Source organism: Magnolia sinica, chromosome 6 (assembly GCF_029962835.1).
Source record: "Magnolia sinica isolate HGM2019 chromosome 6, MsV1, whole genome shotgun sequence".
NCBI lineage: Eukaryota > Viridiplantae > Streptophyta > Magnoliopsida > Magnoliales > Magnoliaceae > Magnolia > Magnolia sinica.
Window position 1 is genome coordinate 19,780,231 of NC_080578.1, and position 18,817 is coordinate 19,799,047.

An 18,817-nucleotide genomic window follows, 5' to 3' on the forward strand; every position below is an offset into this window, starting at 1 on the left:
TCAAGTGGTCCAATCATCAAGTGGGCCACACCATAGAAAACAACCGACAACCACCCAAAACCATACAGATTCACATGATGGTTGGATAGCTTGATTTTTAGCTATACCACTTTCCCAGTGGAGAACCCTAATGGATGGGTTGGATGCCAAGAACAGTGCCCCACATGAAAGTTTTGTAAAAAGCTTATTCGAGATCGTGGCAGAGGAACCAGACTCTTTTCAGGCAGGCTTTCAGTCCACTGCTACAGTATAAAGTATCAAAGGTTAAGTTACCTACAGCAGGTTGCAGATGATAAGTTCTCCGCAACTTGGACATGCAAATGGGCCTGGCATTTCTGTGAACCAAACTTTATCTAGTTAGCCCCATCATGGAAGCACCATAAGCCTCTCTCAGTGGACGAGCAACCATCCAAAATGGCTGCCCTCAAAGCTCATAATTGCAAAGGAAAGTGAAAGCCATTTCACCAATTAAGAAAGCAAGTTAGCCAAAAAAAAAAGAGCAGCATCAGGTTACCCCAAGGATCGCCCGATTTGCTGGCCTGCCACTCCAGCAGATGCATGACAGCATAGGGTGTGAAATCATTCATCTAGTGGACTCAGTTTGGATGGGCCACATAAAAGAGCAGCATCCTTCAGAAGTTCCTAACCATCTGACTGGTTGGCCCAAATATGGACAGCCGAAAACAGAGGCCAATGGTTTATATTGAACAGAAAAATCCATTGAAAATCCAGTGATTGAGCATCGGTCAGGTAATTACTGATGCAAAACGTCCCTTATCACCAGAAACAGCAGCATATAGATCATCTTGCTTTCCTAATTCCCAATCTGCAGAAACGCCTTGGCAGCATACACAATAGTACAATGACACATTTCTTTGCATCTTATTCAGAAAAGGAAAAAAAAAAAAAAAATCAAGGATACATCTACATGCTCTACACTAAACTACATAACCAAAGCTAGAGAAACCAATACAAAATAATTAGGAATGAGTCAATCAATGACCTAGTTTCTTCTATGCTATACAACATAAGATGGTGGAGGGGAAAAAAACTGAAGGAATTGCAGGTGGGGGCATTGCAATACAACAGAGGATTATTAAAAGAGAGAATTATAGGTGAGAAAGGTGGCAGCAATGGAGCCAATGCAGATTAAGAGAGAAGGCAGAAGGGTGACATTCAGGAGCTTGTCCTCACCCAAATAGCCAGCCAATGTTATCGTGCCATCTGCCACCACCCGAGCCAAGGTTCCAGCTTCCGTTGATAGCAGTCCACCATTATAGGTTCCACGGGCAAGCCTGGATGACATAACCCGAGATAAGAGCGATAGGTTGACACCTGCATCCATCAAGGGAATGGCAATCAAGTAAGTAACCAGCAGGTTGAAGACCCCACATGCCTAATTGAAGATGATTGGAACCCAAATTCTTAAATTTCTCAAGTTGACTTGGTGAAACTTTGATGAGTCTGAGTCAACTGGGTTGAATTTCAGCTAAATTCAACTTTTTGAGACTGAGTCACTTTCCCGACTCAGTTTAACTGATTTAAATGGAAAAAAGGTGGTTAATTCTCAAACTTCTTTTAAAGATGACCAACTTTTACATGTATGTAGAGGTATCATACAATGCTCATACACAGAGTCTGTAGTTTTGTACAGAATGCTTGGGTTTTCAGTTTCTGTGAGTGGTGCCCATGGTGATAAAAACCAGTGGAATATACTAACAACATAAATTTTCACTTTTTTTCTAGTCGAATGTTGACTGTTGCTGTAATTCCTTTCTTAACCATCTATTTTCCAGCCGCCAACTGAACAGTTAGGACTTTACAATCTGGGGGATTTTTTGTGCATGAGCAGTCCATGGTGAGGCATGTCATATCAACAGTCTGATCTCTGAACCACGAGTGCCACTTGTACAAACTGAAAACCAAGCGACCTATACAAACTACTAGCCTGAGGACCATATAGTAAACAATTAAGCAAAACATGTCCCAAGTTTTGACATATTCATATTAGTACATGAATTATGTACATATAATATCCTAAAATGCAATTTTATGCCAACCAATATTTTCCAATCAACTAGTTGTACCCATAGCACATACATGGTCCCATATTCAGTTCATGTCTACTGGTGGACATCATGGTTTTGTAATCTAAACACCTTAGCATACTGAAAATGAAAACATAAACTGGGGGCAGTTTTGACATTTCAGGAACAACAGGGTTCTTTGCCCGCTGCAACATGCGAAGGGACTGACATTTTAAGGATGAACAAGATCAATACCTCCTACAAACATATCTCAGTTACTTAGAAATGGCATTAGGAAATCTGATAAACTAATATTTGTTTAAATCTTTTTTCTTTCTTAAATAAAGATGAAGATTACCTTCAAGGACTTGGGCAGATACAAACGTGATGAGTGCTGAGCAGACGTATTGGGGCACAGTGTAGGGGCTTATGACGTGGAAGCTGAAGAGAATGCCTATTAATACCATAATTTCAGACGCCAGTAATATTTGCCTGCAAAATCATCAATGAGGAAAACGCATCACCACACTTTTACATGGAAAAGGCTTATAGGCATGTTTGGATATGTGGAATCCAAGGGAAAAGAAAGGAAAAAATAATAAATATGCAGTGATGATTTCCATAAGAACTACTGAAAAATGGAATCCAATTTTGAGTTCTTGTTTGGACAGCAAGTGGAAATCTCACATTCCTTTCACAATACTTGGCTAGTTTCTTGTGCCAAGAATCCAAAATATGGAATAGTGTAATGATTGTTTGGTGGAATACACCCTTTTCTTTGTTATCAAAACAACACAAAATATTGCATCAAAGGAAAATTCTTTTCCTTTTCCATTGCTTGGCAATGGTTCCAATCATGGCCTACAGGTCAGAAGCCTGGATGCATGAAAGTAAAATGCATCAAAATGTGTGTGTGCGCGCGCACGCGCACTTCACCAAAGAAATTGCCTTGTCTTTCTTATCAGTTACAAGGAGCAAGAACTGAATATAACAAAGTCTTCCATCAATATTTCCATAGAAATGAATTAGAAATTACACACTTGTTGACAAGAGTTTGGTGTGGATCCACTGAATTTTGCAAGCGGAAAGACCTTGATATTGTTTCTATACACAGTGAGTAGAAGTCTACAGATTCAAAACACAGACTACACAATCTTTCGATGAAAAAATGAATCGGACAAGATTTTTTATGGATCACTAAAAAGGCGAGTTGATGTCATGACTCAGATTGGAAATTTCGAACACAGCATATTATCCTTAAGCATGCAATATGGGTGATGGTGGCATATAGATACCATATCATGTGTAGAGTCAATAATACCCATTATCATGTAAATGTACCATATCAACTATAAAAACAATGGCCAGAACTTCGGTTCCTTGAGCCAACACACTAATTAGATATCGGAATACTGCCCATAATTTGCCAACTATAAACAAATGCTCCTTGAAATGTAGAGATAATATCACTCATTGCTACTGACTCTCTTTGCAAGAACCTTAGCCAAAATTTATAACAAGCTTCCCATGCTAATTGGACAATAACCCAGCACCTCCACAGCTTACTGAAGGATTGGAAAAATAAATGAGGCATTGGCTCCTTTGGAGACATGCTTTCTAAACAAAAAATCATTTAACATCAAAGATCAAATCACCTTGGATAAGGTCCCAACACTTGAAGTAAAAGGCCATGGTGAACCCATTTGTTCCTGGAGCTTTATCCCCTTCCATGGCCATGACCACTGATTTGACTTCATTCGCCCTGAATTCTCACTCCAACCAAGCACCTTTTTTCGACAGGAATAGACTCAGAAGTCATACCATCTAAGAAAAGGCCTTAAGTCCTTTTTCGCGTAAAGGGCTCAAAATTAAGACTCCACAGACAGTTATGTAAGGTATTTATTACTTATAACAAAAGGATTTTATTCTAACGCAAGTTATTTATTAAGGTTTGTCTTATGATTTTTTTTTTTTTTAATACCAACCATCACGAAAATTATATTTTGCTTTTTGATTCATGGGTTTGAAGATATCAACAAAACTGACCTTGTCAACCATGCCATATCTTGTAAATCCTACATTGTACCAAGAAACTACATAATATGTGAATGAGGTTTTTGCACAAGATATTCATGAAGAGCTCACCAAGCAATCATGAGATAAAGACAACTAGGAAAGTCTATGATGATGATAATATTGCACGCATAAACATATGAGCACGGTAGTTTCCAACCAAATGCAAAAACAGCAGAAAACATGTAATTGTAATACAGAAGACTGCAATATTCATTGAACCTGCTGTTTGATAATAAATTCACTAGAAATGTTGTTGTTTCTTGAATGTTTTACCTGTCTTCAAACAAGTTGGTAATGTAGCTTCCAACAACAATGTTTACTGGAAGAACTGTTATCCCAAGGCATCCAAGGAAAATTGCCACAGTGGTCGTTGACCAGCTAAAGTAGTATGTGGTAATGACGCTTGACTCAGAAAGTAATATCTCCATAGCATATTTGAGCATGAAATAAATCAGTAACTGGACCTGCAAGATATTGAGAGGGAGAAACAGCCAAAGTGAGAGACCATGTATAACTTAAATAGTACACACGCACCCTATGCAGCCACATGAACACAACCATGTGCAAGCACAAAAGCCCGCACGCTTGCATGCATGCATGCGCATGCACAACAATGCACAAGCACTCACGCGAGTGCGTACAGACACCCACACCCATACACATGTAGAGAGGTTTAGTCATGTGGAGTATCATTTGTTTTATCTTTTCACTGTATAGTGTGTGTAATCATGCAGAGTACCATATGGATGATGTCAGCATTATACAGATAGGGGTCCCATTGAGGCCACTTTCTGGTAGATCATGGTTTTAGAGTAACTATTGTGATTTTTTGAAGAATTTTGGTAAAGTTTTACTTGTGTTTTCTTAGATCTAAGAATTTTTTTTTAGAAAAATCTATTTTGTGGTTTCTCCCTTGCACTGATTTTGTGGGGGATTTTTTGAGGACTCTTGATGTATCGATTTGATGCATATGATATTTCCAAACTCCAGGAAGTTTTATCTTACAGATTTGTTAGGATTTGAGTGTTTGGAGATGTTTCTCATGCTATAATGTTGATGCCCCACTTGTTTGGACGTTATTTTGGGTTACGGACCTCTCGAATGTTGGCCATTTTGATATAGTTGTCCATTTTTTATGAGACATGTATGATGTGTTCCTCAGGAGTCATAAGTGAAATATGATTGGGCCTACCAATAGATGTTTTGAGATTGATGGATAAACTGTTTTATCCTACAACTCGATCTTGGCTGTCCATTTTCATGCCATTGATTGAATGGACATTCAGTGGCATCAGAAATGTTCATTGAATCATCATCATTGTTGCACCATGGCCTCCTCATAGTCGTATGGATGAATGGACAATCCAGATCAAGGTTTGAATTATTGTCTGAAACCAGTACATATCGCCCAATATGGACATGTTTCGTCCATAAACAATATGACTGTTGATGCAGGAGAACTAACCACTTGCTCTAAAAGCTTCAACTGATAGAGCGTGGCAAATCAATCCCTTTATCTCATAGCCCAAGCCCCATATCCCATCGGTTAGGTCCTCGGCCGAACTCGCCTCGTGGGGCCCACATCACATGGGTTCCGCCTCACATGAGCTGCCAGCATCACACGGGCCGCCCACCTTGAGTGTGCCCCTACATCCCACAGGCTACCCCACTTGAGCCCGGTGTGAAAATGCCCCTGCATTAACTGAATCATCCCCAAGTGTTCCACTATGGGGTGATACAACCAGTTTCAGAGGTGACCAATACCGTAAATCAAAACCAATTTTCAATCCTTGGTCCAGATTGATGATTAGCTGTGCCACTTCATGGGGCGCACACACACACACATGTACAAAAACATATATTAAGGAATTGTAACTTTTGCATATCTTTAGCACCCAGTTCTCTTTGCTGATTTGAGGTAGCCAAATGGCTAGTTCGGAAATGATGTATTTGACTCATTAAGGTGTTAGGCATTCAATCATAAATCACAACCTTTAATGTGTAAATCAAATGAAATATTTATGTGCTCCACTTTTTTAAATGCATAACAAAATAAATTAAGAGATTCAAGCTACCGGTATAATAAATTGTTCATATCATTAATATAAATTTTTATCAAAAAAAAAAAAAAAGCCAAAAGAAACAATATAGAGGTGGTAGCAGCCATAGAAATATGTGTTAGGTATCAAGTTATCAACACATGAGCTCAAAGATTTGATAACTGTTGCCCTTCAAATGTCTGCAGCAATTGTGATCCTTCACTTCTGTCAAAGCAGTCAACTTTCTGAAATGGCTATTGCCATGCTAATAGATAGTTCATGGTTATGCTCAGAGATTCAAATGAGAACAGGCAAGTTTACAAGCCAAAAAAAAAAAAACATGAATGGCGATTAAGCTGCATTAGCATACACATGACAGTTTCACCAACTAACAATGATAAATATACACATACTGATTGTTATTTTTCATACATATTATCAAATAGATAATGCTTAGAGGGAAACTCCACACCTTAACAGATGGCGTAAGTAATCTATATGCTGATGCAATTGAATTAGCAGGCTTGTGTGAATGTTCTGAAGATTCTTCACTGCCATCACATTCTTGGCTTTCATCTTCATCGGTTTCCTTTTCTTCTGAACTTAAGAGCAAAGGTTGTGCAAGGCCTTTTTCCAGTTCCTCACTTTGTACTGGTCCTGTCAGAAATAAGAACCAAAGTTCACATATTATTACATATTGTGCCACTAGCCATTAAGAATGTATCTGAATTAGATACCAACTCAAAAGATCACAAACTTGGCAATAAAAATGAGAAGATGCCCTGAACCAGATGGCAATTTCAGAGAATATCTACGTCACCATCTTTGTTGAAGTTGTCATCGTCATCATCATCACCATCATGTAAAACTTATCCCAACTAAGTGGGTTTGGCTACATGAATCCTATTCCCACCATTGTCAAGATTCATGATAAATAGGAACTTTGATGGAAGAAGTGTATTACTAACAAATTATAGACTAGTGAACACAAGAGAATGGTTCTAAACATCTTCCAATGAGATATGTATTGCATGATATGTATATGTTTCTTGACCGTTAAGTAAGGAATTTTTTTCGAGTATAACAAGGAAACTTATGAATCTGGGTCAGCGAATCTACAAGAGTGATAAAAAAAGACGCATCCCTACCATTAGTTTCGCAGATCATATATCAGACCATCAGATTGTAAATCAGGACCTAATCAGGCCTATCCGACGGTCCTGATCACAGCTATAATATATTCCACCATCTAGATTGAAGATCTTGACCTTTTTTTATGACGATAGGATGTCCCCGCCCCCTTTTGAGGCGAGACTTCCCTGCGGATGCATGTAATCACCCGCAAACCACATGCATCGGTTCAAGATCTTGACCATTTGACAGTCCAAATTGACAATCAGGACCACCCGACCATCCATATTGTTGACCTGTTGACCTGGATTACATCAATGGTCCATACCGTTCAGATCAGGCATCAGGACAGATCAAGGGTCTGAAGATCAAAGTTTTGATATCAAGTTTGGACCATATCTGATGGTCCAATTGGACTGTGGGGCACATTGATCCAGTCTGGTGGTCCATCGAATGTCAGATTGATCCCAGGGCCCACAAGACACCTTAATTGTCCATGTGCACAACTGGCCAACATGTATTGATGTCAGCTATCATATGCATGAGAGGGGTTTATACATCACCCATACTGCCAATCAAGCCCATACAACCAGGTTACCCAAATTGCCAACCCCCATAAGTTTTCCACACTGAATCTTGCAATCAGATTATGGTCATTTGCTATCCAGATAGCTATTTTTACTGATCCGATATACTGGTTCTATACTCCTAATGTATATTAAGTTGTAATGTAAATTTACATTATTTTTACCGACCCAAAATAATGGTTCTATACTCCTAATGTAGATTAAGTTGTAATGTAAGGGCTTGTTTGGATTTGTGGAAAGAGTGGGAAAGAAAACATTGTTTCTTGGGAAACCTTGTTTCTAGGAAATTGTGGTAAAAGGAAACTTTGTTTTCCACGTTTGTTTTTAAATAAGATCTTCCTAGAAATTTTGAGGCATGTTTCCCAATTTATTGTTTGGTCAAAAAATAAAATAAAAAATTGATGGTGGTTATTGGCATGCGCCAAATTAACACGTGACATGGAACGCTCAAAGATATATGGCACTTCTAGGTGCTTAAGCTTGATGGTGTCACACATACACATGAGGGGTGCTTGAAGTTGTATGATGACACATGTGACACACTAACACATTTGGGCACTTTAAGGTAGATGATGCCATAGGCACATAGGCACATGTGGCATGTTGTCACATGTAGCAGATATAGAGTGATTGAAAATGGACAATTGCTATGGGATGGTGGCACATGTGGGGCGCAAGTGAAAGATGGATGGTAGCACATGTACGACACAACAAAAGATGGACAATGGAAAGTTGGCACATGCGAGGCGCTTTGTACATGTGAGGCCCAAGTGAAGATGGATAATGGCACATGTGGCACATTGGCACATGTAATAAAATAGAAGATGGACAGCGGAATATTTGCATATGAGATGCATGTGATGCGATTGGAGAAGGGCAGTGGATAATGGCACATGTGAGGCGCAAGTGAAAGGTGGATGGTAGCACATGTACGACACAACAAAAGATGGACAATGGAAAGTTGGCACATGCGAGGCGCTTTGTACATGTGAGGCCCAAGTGAAGATGGATAATGGCACATGTGGCACATTGGCACATGTAATAAAATAGAAGATGGACAGCGGAATATTTGCATATGAGATGCATGTGATGCGATTGGAGAAGGGCAGTGGCATATATGTGTTCAACTCTTGAGAAATTCATTTTCCTTCAACCGTGGGAAAATGCCTTTCTTAGGGAGAGGTGGGAAAACAAATTTGTTGGTTTTCCAACAAAAAGAGGATGTGAGAAATGATGTTTCCCACCGATTCTCAACAAAAAAGTCTTCACAAACAATAGAAAAATGTGTTTCGTGGGAAACTGTGTTTCCTTTCCTCTCCTTTCCATGAATCCAAACCCAAAAGTTACATATGGAACCTGGGGATTTATACTTTGATGTATGCAATAGCAAATGCATGCGCTATTCCCACCATCCAACAATGGTAGGCGGTGATGTGGACATCAATGGTGCACCCTTTAGAGTGTACCAAAGGAGTAGGTGTCACCGACAAAGTACTAAAGCAGATGAGTTAATGTGGAAGGACGGCGGGTCCATCAGACCCGTCTTCTAACGTGCTACGAGTACAGGAGTGGCATGACCGCACCCTAACCACAGGCCCATGGGCGGATATCATACCTTGTCGTGCAGGTGTTTTAGTTTTAAGCGTCTTTTTGTTTTGTTTGTTTTTTTTTTTTTTTTAACTTGTTTTTAGGGGCTTTAGTGCACTTTTTATTTTTCTTTAGCTTATATATACACTGTCAGGAATTCTATTTTATTATTGAATGAATGAGAACTTGTATGCTTTCTTCATCTTTTAACAAAGAGATTAGGGATTCAGGATTGACCCTTGGGTGTTGAGAATTCCACCCCGGTTTCAGATTTTCCTTCTTTCTAGATCTTCAAGGTGTAGGAAAATGTAAGAATCAACCGTCTTCTTTTTTTATGCGCGAAAATCTATACTCTCTTTCATCTTGAACCCATCTCTTCTTCATCTCTTTCGTACCTATCTACATATTCCCTTTTGGTTTGAACGGAAAAGAGGGATGGTTAGTTAGGAGAATCGGATCCAAACTTGATTGTGGATTGACTTATGCTAGATTTAGGATATCCTCATATCCCGAGGTCCCCTCTTTTTTACTGTTTACGTGATTTTATGCTAAGGGGCGTGATCCTGACGGAATGATTTCATCTCTATGTTGAGATTTGCTTAATCCTCTTGATTAAGAACAATAAGTTAATTAATTTTATTATTTGAATATTTTTAACCTTGATTATTTATGCATCTAGGGTTAGGCCATCACATGTCCCTGCATCGGGCGGGAATCTTAAAAGAACATTGCAAAAGGAGCATTAGAATTTGCATTTTGAAATGCTTGCCCAATTCCTGCCTTCCATCTTTTTAATGGAGACCAATAATGTGCACAATATGCCTACTGCTTGCATTTAAGGCTTTCTCTTTCTTCTATCTTTGTATTTTAGCACAATTTAGCTACTATTAAGAATTCAAGTTAGCTCAAGAATTTATGAACTAAGATTCACATATATCGAAAAATATCCATAAGTGTTAAATTTTGCATAAGATGCACAAGAAAGAAGAACATTAAATGAGAGGAAAAGGAGACCCTTATGCATAATGATACCCTCGCCACCCTCAAATATCTAATGAACTAAGATATAGATAATATACATTAATCGAAGTCATTATATAAACTTGTCGATTGTAATCAACCTATGTAATATGACTATTGGATAGGGCTTGATTGCTAACAACCTATGTACTAGCCTATTACATTGCGCCTATGGGGGTTTTGTGCTCTCATCGCCAGTCCCCAGCCCGAATAAAGGAGGGTTGCCTCAGGCTGGCATCCGGCATCAAATTATGCCATAACATTCCAAACTCATGCTTGGGCATTTGAAGTTATGGCCATTGATAGAGTGGAATAGCAGAAAAGGATTCATGCCGCCAACCCCAATTAGTTGGGCTAAGACTAAGATGATGATGAAATTGATGACCTGAAGTCAATATATAAACATATGAAAGGACATTTCAACTTCTCAGGTTTTCTCAGGGTCCCTATGTCCATCAACTCATGTCCACATGATGCAGCAGGAAGTGGTTGGGACTTGGGATTAATCTGGGTCCATATAAGCCTCAGATTTGGATCCGGATTCAAACAGACCATTTCCAGTAGCATCATTTTGACATTAGAACAAGTATTGAACCTTCGGAATTCTTTTTTATTTTTGATTCCTGCACCAGATTTCTGGTTGTTAGCTTTCCTACACAGATATGGTCACTGGAATTCCAGATCTGCTGCAATCTCCCATTTTTTTATTTTTTTATTTTTTTTCCTTTTTTCTTCTTCTCCTTCTTCATCTTCTTTCACTCGTCATTTGAACTCTTATCTTTACCCCTTATCCTAACCCAAAGATTTAACCCTATATCCCAACCGTAGTTACCTGTAACCTTAAATGGCTCTCAAATCCCATTCCACAAACCAAATGAAGTTTCTATACACCAAAAAACTGACAGCCTTCTTAATCCTTACCCTAACTGCAGAACACGAATCCCTGATTAATCAAATCCAGACTCTCGTTTTTTAAACACACACACACCACAATGGGTACCCTCGAACCCATGACCTCTGTGTTGAAACTCCTGTGAATCTACCACTGAGCCATGAGTAGGGACCCCAAATCCAGCCTTATTTACCTAAACCATATGTCTCATTCCATTGCAAACTATAACCTTTCCACACTAATAACAACCTAACGGCGGTGGGGAGGGGTTGATCACGCTGGGATGCTATTGGGTTGAACCACATTCCAATACTTTCTATTTTGATGCGAGTATGGTGTCATAAAGATTTAGGGTTTCGAATCTGCTATGACAAAATTCAGATTCAGACCATTCCAATTCCTGCTTCTGCATGTGGATTTCTGGTGGGATTTAAATCCAGAAGCCTAAGCCCAAATCTAGTCTGTTGTGTACCAAAACCAGATCTGCAACATCCTTTTGAATTAGATGCCATACTTCCTAAAGGATTCTTGTCTCAGATCTGCTGCACAAAAATCCAGATTTCTAGTTGCCATTTTCTGCTGCTGAGAGTAAGATTCAGATTCTGAATTTTGCAACTTTGTGTAAGTTTTGGATCCATGTTTGAAAATTACAGATCTAGAAACAGAACCTGCAATCTGGTTGCACCACCATGTCCAAGTTGCATGGGCATCTTCAAATTTATTACTCTGAAGTCTCAAGGAATAAATTGGTAAAGAAATCACACATGTAAAGATGATAGATTGTGTATCACCCAGTACATACCAAGACATCATGGTTTTGGAGCACAGGATTGGTAATTAGAACATTATACAAAAGGCATGAACTGGGACGGTGATTATTATAAAAAGCTATAATATTAATAATCAGCTTCAGAAGGAAGATCTCTCAAATAAGACCTGGCTTAACCTCGTCCAAGAAATATTTAAATACTTCGAAGGTTATTCATTCAGCAGCTGCCTAATTCTGGCTAAATCTTGAAGAATGTGAAAGAAAATTTGACAAGCAACAATATGCATATGGAATTCACAATGTGTAGAAGATCAGATTGTTTCTTCAAAACATTAAAAAAATAGTGAGAGAAACAAAGTTGAGTTACCAGAATTTGCTTCCTGCGGTTGATGGTTGTCTTCAGTGTCACGAACAGGCTCTTTAAAAGAAATCAACAACCAAATTAAATAGATGAGCCATGCCACAGCCATAACCCAACCTGGTAAGGTGTCTGCATTGATTGTGATTATGAAAATCTTAAAATTAGTTTGAAGAAAACTGGCAAGTGCAGGACCAATTGCCATCCCAAGGGCACCAGCAGTAACAAAAGCTGCAGAAGCTTGCATCCGTATGTTAAGTGGTACACAATCACTGATGTAACGTCGGTTAACAGCTCTTGCAGAGCCCAATCTGCAATCATCATAAATGTCTTCATGTCAAGGATATAAACTAATCAAATAAAGCACTAGCCACTAGCGACTTGCGAATCATCAAACTAGTCTTCATTATAAAGCAGAAATAAGCAAAAATGTTGCTTGGGAAACAGAAACAATGGACCCAAGTGAATGTTGAAGACTCTGAGGAAGTCAAATGCTCAACCTTACATGAACCCTTAAAGTTGACTCTTTCATTACCATGTAAATGTACAAATCTCATACAAGGCAATAATGGGAATAGGTGTTTGTGTTCAGGCAATAGGAATCCACAATACAACTCTTCAGGCATTAAATCAGGTGACTGAGACAAGCAACCAAAGTAAAGAAGAGGAGAGAAAAAAACAGAAGAAAACATTTTCATGCAGCTGAGGCAATAATTATGACAACAACAATAACATGGAAATGAGAAAAGAAACTTTCAGATATGAATATGGACAGAGTCACAAGAAAAGGAAAAAGGTCACTTACCCACAGAACAGGCGACCAATTAGAAGAACGGCTATTGAATCAAGATCATAGGCCAAAGCATACAACACATTGCCCACAAAGAGAACTACACTGCTAAAAATAAGAGGTCTGAAGTATGATTTATTTGACCATGCACTAAAATACACTGAAGAAAACACCTGGGCAACAGCCATTGACCCAATTATAACACCACAAACTGTTGCTGCAGCTCCAAGACTCAGTGCATAGTTGTCTGCCGTGGGGACGATGATGTACGTGTTAACCATATAAAGGAAAGTATTCACCAAGTTCAAGGCAAGAGACATGAAATGGTATTTCTGTTCATCAATAGGATCCTCCGCTGGAGATGGCAACTCTTCTTGCATAATGAGTGCATGTTGTCCTAAGAAGTGTAGGAAGTTTGTTGAGTGTGTCAGCCTGTCTACAGCCGCTTTTATGGAATCAATAACAGGGTCCTGCAGTGCCCATCACACAAGTAACTACAATAAGATGGTGGATACATGTAAAAGAAAAAAATGGGAGATGATATTCAAATAAGCCTGTGGCTAACTGAAACAAAAATACAATAAAACCTGCAGAGTAATAGATGGCTGATCATAAATTGACCAATAGCTTCCCTGGCGGTCTTGGAGATCTGCAAGATTGCGAGACAATGCTCCAACAACAGCCCCTATTCCCTGCATATACTATTATTAGTCAAGACAACGGCTCCACAATAAGTGTACTAACATGAAATAAACAGTCCTTTCTACTCAAGTCTACTTTTGATCGGTAAATCTTTTATGTTGATAATTGTTGAATAAAACCTTCATTGAAGACTAAAGAAAAATAGATAATAGTAGAGACAAATATTTTGCATATTCTTTCAAAGGTCACAGAAGATATGAACTCTGAAATGGAATTATTACCACATGCTTGAACACTTGCTGCAGCTGGGAATATGGATGATTTGCACGAGTGGTTACATAATAATCTGTGAATCTATAGCCAAAGCGTTTATCAAACTTCTTTAATATCTTTCTCAGGCCAATAGCATTGATCTCAACAAAAAAGAGCAACCTTAGAAGGTCCTGTCCCACCGCTCTATATTCTTCACGTAATTCAGATATCTGTGATATAACTGGATGCTGCTGGAGAAGCGCATGCCGTTCTCCTAGCTTTTCTATCCTGCTTGCAAGAAGCCCTTGTTGTTCTAACAGAAACAGGACAGTCTTTTCGATCTGAAACCAGAAAGCACACATACTTGTACATAAAATAAATCACATGATAAGCATAAAGCCTTCTTGTAAGCCTTTAAATCAGCTATTATGACTAAGATTCCAGTAATCCATGATGAATATATACCTAAGAAATTAAGGAGAAATATCAATACTATTCAGCACGAATACTGCAACGAAGTAGCATGAAGCTCTAGTTCCAAAAGAGCAGAGTTCTTTTCAACGAGGAACTCTAAAGAAGAAACACTTATGTGAGCTCACCAAATACATTAGGTTAGATTCTCATTTTGTACCTAGCTAGGTCTCTGTGGACACCATTTGAACACCTTGTCTCAGAAGGAAAAAAAAAAAAAAAGGAAAAAGACAATCAGATGGTAGATGTACTAAGGAAGCCTTTAGTAGGGATGAGTTTCAGCCTATGTTACTCAAGCATGGGTACAGGTATGACATACTGCAAGAATCAGGCAGCAGTGGATCCTCTAAACCCCAAATTATCAGGACATTTATTGGTTATAGCTAACAACCCATACATAAAATCATGTTAAATATTTCTCAACAACATGCACTAGTCATGCTTGAACCCAATTGGCATGGTTAATCTAAATTCGAATAATTAGCAGGTCTAGACTTCGGAACCTGTGTAGAAAGAACTATAGTAGCAGTCTTCGTTCATCCTTAATACCTAATCCAGTTACTCCTGTATTTTGACGAATCCAGGTATCATACTTGCGACTTTTCTTGAGCATAACTAAGAATGACTGATCTACATTCTCCACCTCAAGGGTCAGTTGTAAAATTAATACCTAATCCAATACTTTTCCTTTATTTATTATGGGTTTAATATCATTATGAAGGAATCATTTTATTCTTTTTGTTGTACGCTTCACCCAAAGGTATTTCAGCCTATCAAATTGCAATCAAAGTGGGCCCAAATATATCTAAAAATTAATGAACTTTTCACATTCTCTCATCTCCGAACTCTTTTCAGAGGTCCCCATGACTGACAAAACCATTGTGAAGTGGCAACAGAATAAGCTCTCTCTCAATGTACTAAATGCTCATGATTCTGATGGATCTCTTCAAAATTTTAAGACAGACCAGACTGTCGTTCTTTCTCTGGTTCGTACATCAATTGGCGGGTACAAATGAAGCAGGAATTGAACATTCCCCACACAACACTATTTGAAATTCCTAGATATGCTAGCTTCCAACAGTATTAATCATCATATGTTGTTTCCTGACCTTTCAAACGAAAGCGTATCTGAGACAATAGTTGATTTAGTTTTTTCCTTCCAAAAGAGGCTATGAGATTTTCAGTAAGCAAAACACAGAAACATATGCATCTTCATGACTTTAAAGATGTGTACACGTTGATGGCTGCAAGAGTTATTATATGTCCACACAATTTCACATACCTGGTTATCTAGCATTCTTGAGAACTCTTTGAGAACATGGCGTCGATCTTGAACCCCTTCTTGGATTTGTTGAGCATATTGCTTTACTTTCTTCTTCATTAACTTGTAGTTAATGTAGTACCTGGGAGTCACTAGAATGTCAACAAGGATAATCCCCAAAGCCAGACATTGGGCAAAGTGCAACATTCACATGAGATTGATATAGAATAGCTCAACTTCCAAAAAACATTTCCTTTTAGTAACATATAACATGAGGAACACAACACAATCAAGAAAATCAAACACGTGGATCCCAATCGTGTAGACCACGTAAATCAGAAGACGGGTTATCATCTACACCGTGGACATAAATGAAGAAGTTGAGGGGTTTGATTTCCACCACCAGGTACTTCTAACAACCAATAAAAATAAAAATAAAATCTAAAAATATTTCAATAAAACAATTCAAATTTCCAGTGTAGAACAGGACATATTTAAGGCACAATTGATGTGTCGCATTTCACATCATGTATGCATTGAGAGCTGGTCGGTTGTGAAATCATTCACATTCATGTTCGAAATTTAGTAGGTGTGAGTATAGAGATACTCTATGAATATGTAACTATTTGTTCCACTGCAAAGAAATACAATAACTGAGGAGGGCACTGAAAGAAATATAAAAAGAATGAAAGTAATTTTTAAGTTTTAACATCACTCTTACAAAGCTAGGATATCACTTGATTTGCTATTGGCTCCCAATAAGAGGAAAAAGTCTTAGTAATTCATTTAAGCGCCATATGGAATAAAAGGGTATGTTGCTGTACTGGGATGGTCCATATTAAAAGGACAGCTAGAAATGAATATCTACCACAGATTTATTAATTTCCAAGACGAGGGAATGGAAGAGTGCACACAATAGATGTTTTAAGACCTTTCAGGCCTAGCAACTTTTATTAGAATAAAATCTTTGTAAGAAACATACCCTCGCCATTCTGGAATTTGCCGTTCCTTCAACTTCTTCCCAAATGCAACCATCTTGTGCTAAAATGAATGACACTATATGAAGAAACAATGAAATATTAGTAAGAAAGTGAGATCGAAAATAGAAAGGAGCATTTTATAAAAATGATACATTTATCAAAAGAAGAAGAAGAAAAGAACTGATAGAATGTTCATTAAACATATCATTGTGTCTCTGCCGAAGGGACTTAATAAAAGAAACTAAGACTAGAATCTGCAGTTCCCTTGTCATGTGATTTTGCAAAAACACAAGTCGTGTACATGCAGACAATGGTTTTGCAATTTCTTGCGAGCATCCCCTTGAATAAATCCAGTGCACTTATATTGTTTTTAATGAAGAAAGCGACCGTAAGAAGAGTTATATAGGAAATATGCTAATCCTTGTCAATCAGCCCATTCCAAGGTCACTTACTTGGGAGTATTAACAAAATAGCCAACGAACAAACAAAGATCCTGATTTTGACAATCATGTTGTGGTTGCCATGGATATCCCTTTACCCAAATAATCTGACATGCTAGACAAATGAGAGATGTGGACTGTTCATCAGGCAGTATCCACCACATATGTACCCTGTCCTAAAATGAGGCTGATCTGCTCCACGCGGCGATACATGTATGCCAAATGGACGGTTTAAAACGATCTGGCCAATCGTCCACATTCCGCATGCAGGTGTGACCCACCTGATGAGCAAAGCAACCCCATTTCTAGGCGGTCGGCCAGACTGATAAATAGCCTGATCTCGCACAAGTCAGAAATGTCTGGACATGTATCGACCAGCACTTTAGCATGAACAAAAATGGAAATATGCTGGGTTCCATGTTCATATACATACATTTGCAACGTTTCTCGTACATAGTTTCCATTGTAATGAATCCCAATTCAAAATGAACCTCGAAAGAAATCGTTTGCAGACAGAAGAAAAATATATATAAACTAACAAAGATCGAGCAATACGATCAGACACAGTTTCCAATCCCTCATCAGACAAAGTAAGATCAAATTCATCCTGAAAAGCTACTAAAAACGTAAGATGGCACAGAACAGAACAGAACACCGCATATTCGAATTGAGAGCAAAAAAGCATTACCGAATAGAAATCCAAACCAACTTAGATGACCATCAACAAACAACAAATCGGATCGAAAGGTGTCGATTGATCCCGTTCCAAACAACTGCAATTCAAATCCTCTGTCGCTAAAAGATCGGATCTCCAACGCGGAAAGAGAAGGCCGTAGGATCGGGAATCGATCTTCTGAAGGTGATCTCTAAGGGATATGTGCAAGAAATCACCTATTGAGATTCAGCTGTGAGGATTTTTCTTCTTTAGGTCTGGAGAGAAATCTCAGAGAATCCAAATGCATTCAAAGAAGAGGTGAAGGTGAGTTGCAGCTTGAAGACTCTTCAAGTGAAATTCGGGAAAGTGGAATCGACTGAAATTTTAGAAGGAGCTTTCCATCACAAGCATATGATGATATTGCAGAGAGAGAGAGAGAGAGAGAGAGAGAGAGTTCTGCTCTGATTTGAAGAAGCGGAAACGAGGACGGGGCTCTCGTATGAAGGATTTGTGTTTTTTTCGTTTTTTAATTAAGGGCAGTGGAAATTTTATTGTGTCGCCGGATACTCTGTTTGCCAAAATACCACTTTCCTGCTTTTTGTCCCCGTTTGCTGATTGATTTATCTCAGGCAATTACACAATTTCAATTAGACTGCAACAACCACAATTTTACTGCTTGACGCAAAACATAGGTTCCGTATTCAATTTTATAATGTTCTGCGGGAGCTGGACGCGCGAGTTTTTGTTTCCAGGACAAAAGAGGGCGTGTGGGGCCCGCATGATATCTATGTTACATCCTGCCCATCCATCAGTTCAGCAAGCTAATCAACGGCGTGAATT

The 18,817-nt window shown here is 38.6% G+C and overlaps 1 protein-coding gene across 2 annotated transcripts; it reads right to left on the reverse strand.

Annotated features, from left to right (window-relative positions):
* Positions 1-929: 929 nt before the first annotated feature.
* LOC131248470 (SPX domain-containing membrane protein At4g22990-like) lies at positions 930-18,513 on the reverse strand. 2 transcript variants are annotated; one of them, XM_058248747.1, is made up of 11 exons: positions 18,214-18,513; positions 16,885-16,958; positions 15,924-16,044; positions 14,200-14,511; positions 13,864-13,968; positions 13,292-13,746; positions 12,496-12,797; positions 6,615-6,799; positions 4,377-4,567; positions 2,386-2,519; positions 930-1,335 (listed from the first exon to the last, which is right to left on the reverse strand). In XM_058248747.1, the coding sequence occupies exons 2-11, from the start codon at positions 16,935-16,937 to the stop codon at positions 1,097-1,099; spliced, it is 2,097 nt and encodes a 698-aa protein (XP_058104730.1). In that variant the 5' UTR covers positions 16,938-16,958; positions 18,214-18,513; the 3' UTR covers positions 930-1,096. The 2 variants fall into 2 exon arrangements, with proteins under 2 accessions (XP_058104730.1, XP_058104729.1); XM_058248746.1 differs by having other exon boundaries at positions 18,011-18,513.
* Positions 18,514-18,817: the final 304 nt, after the last annotated feature.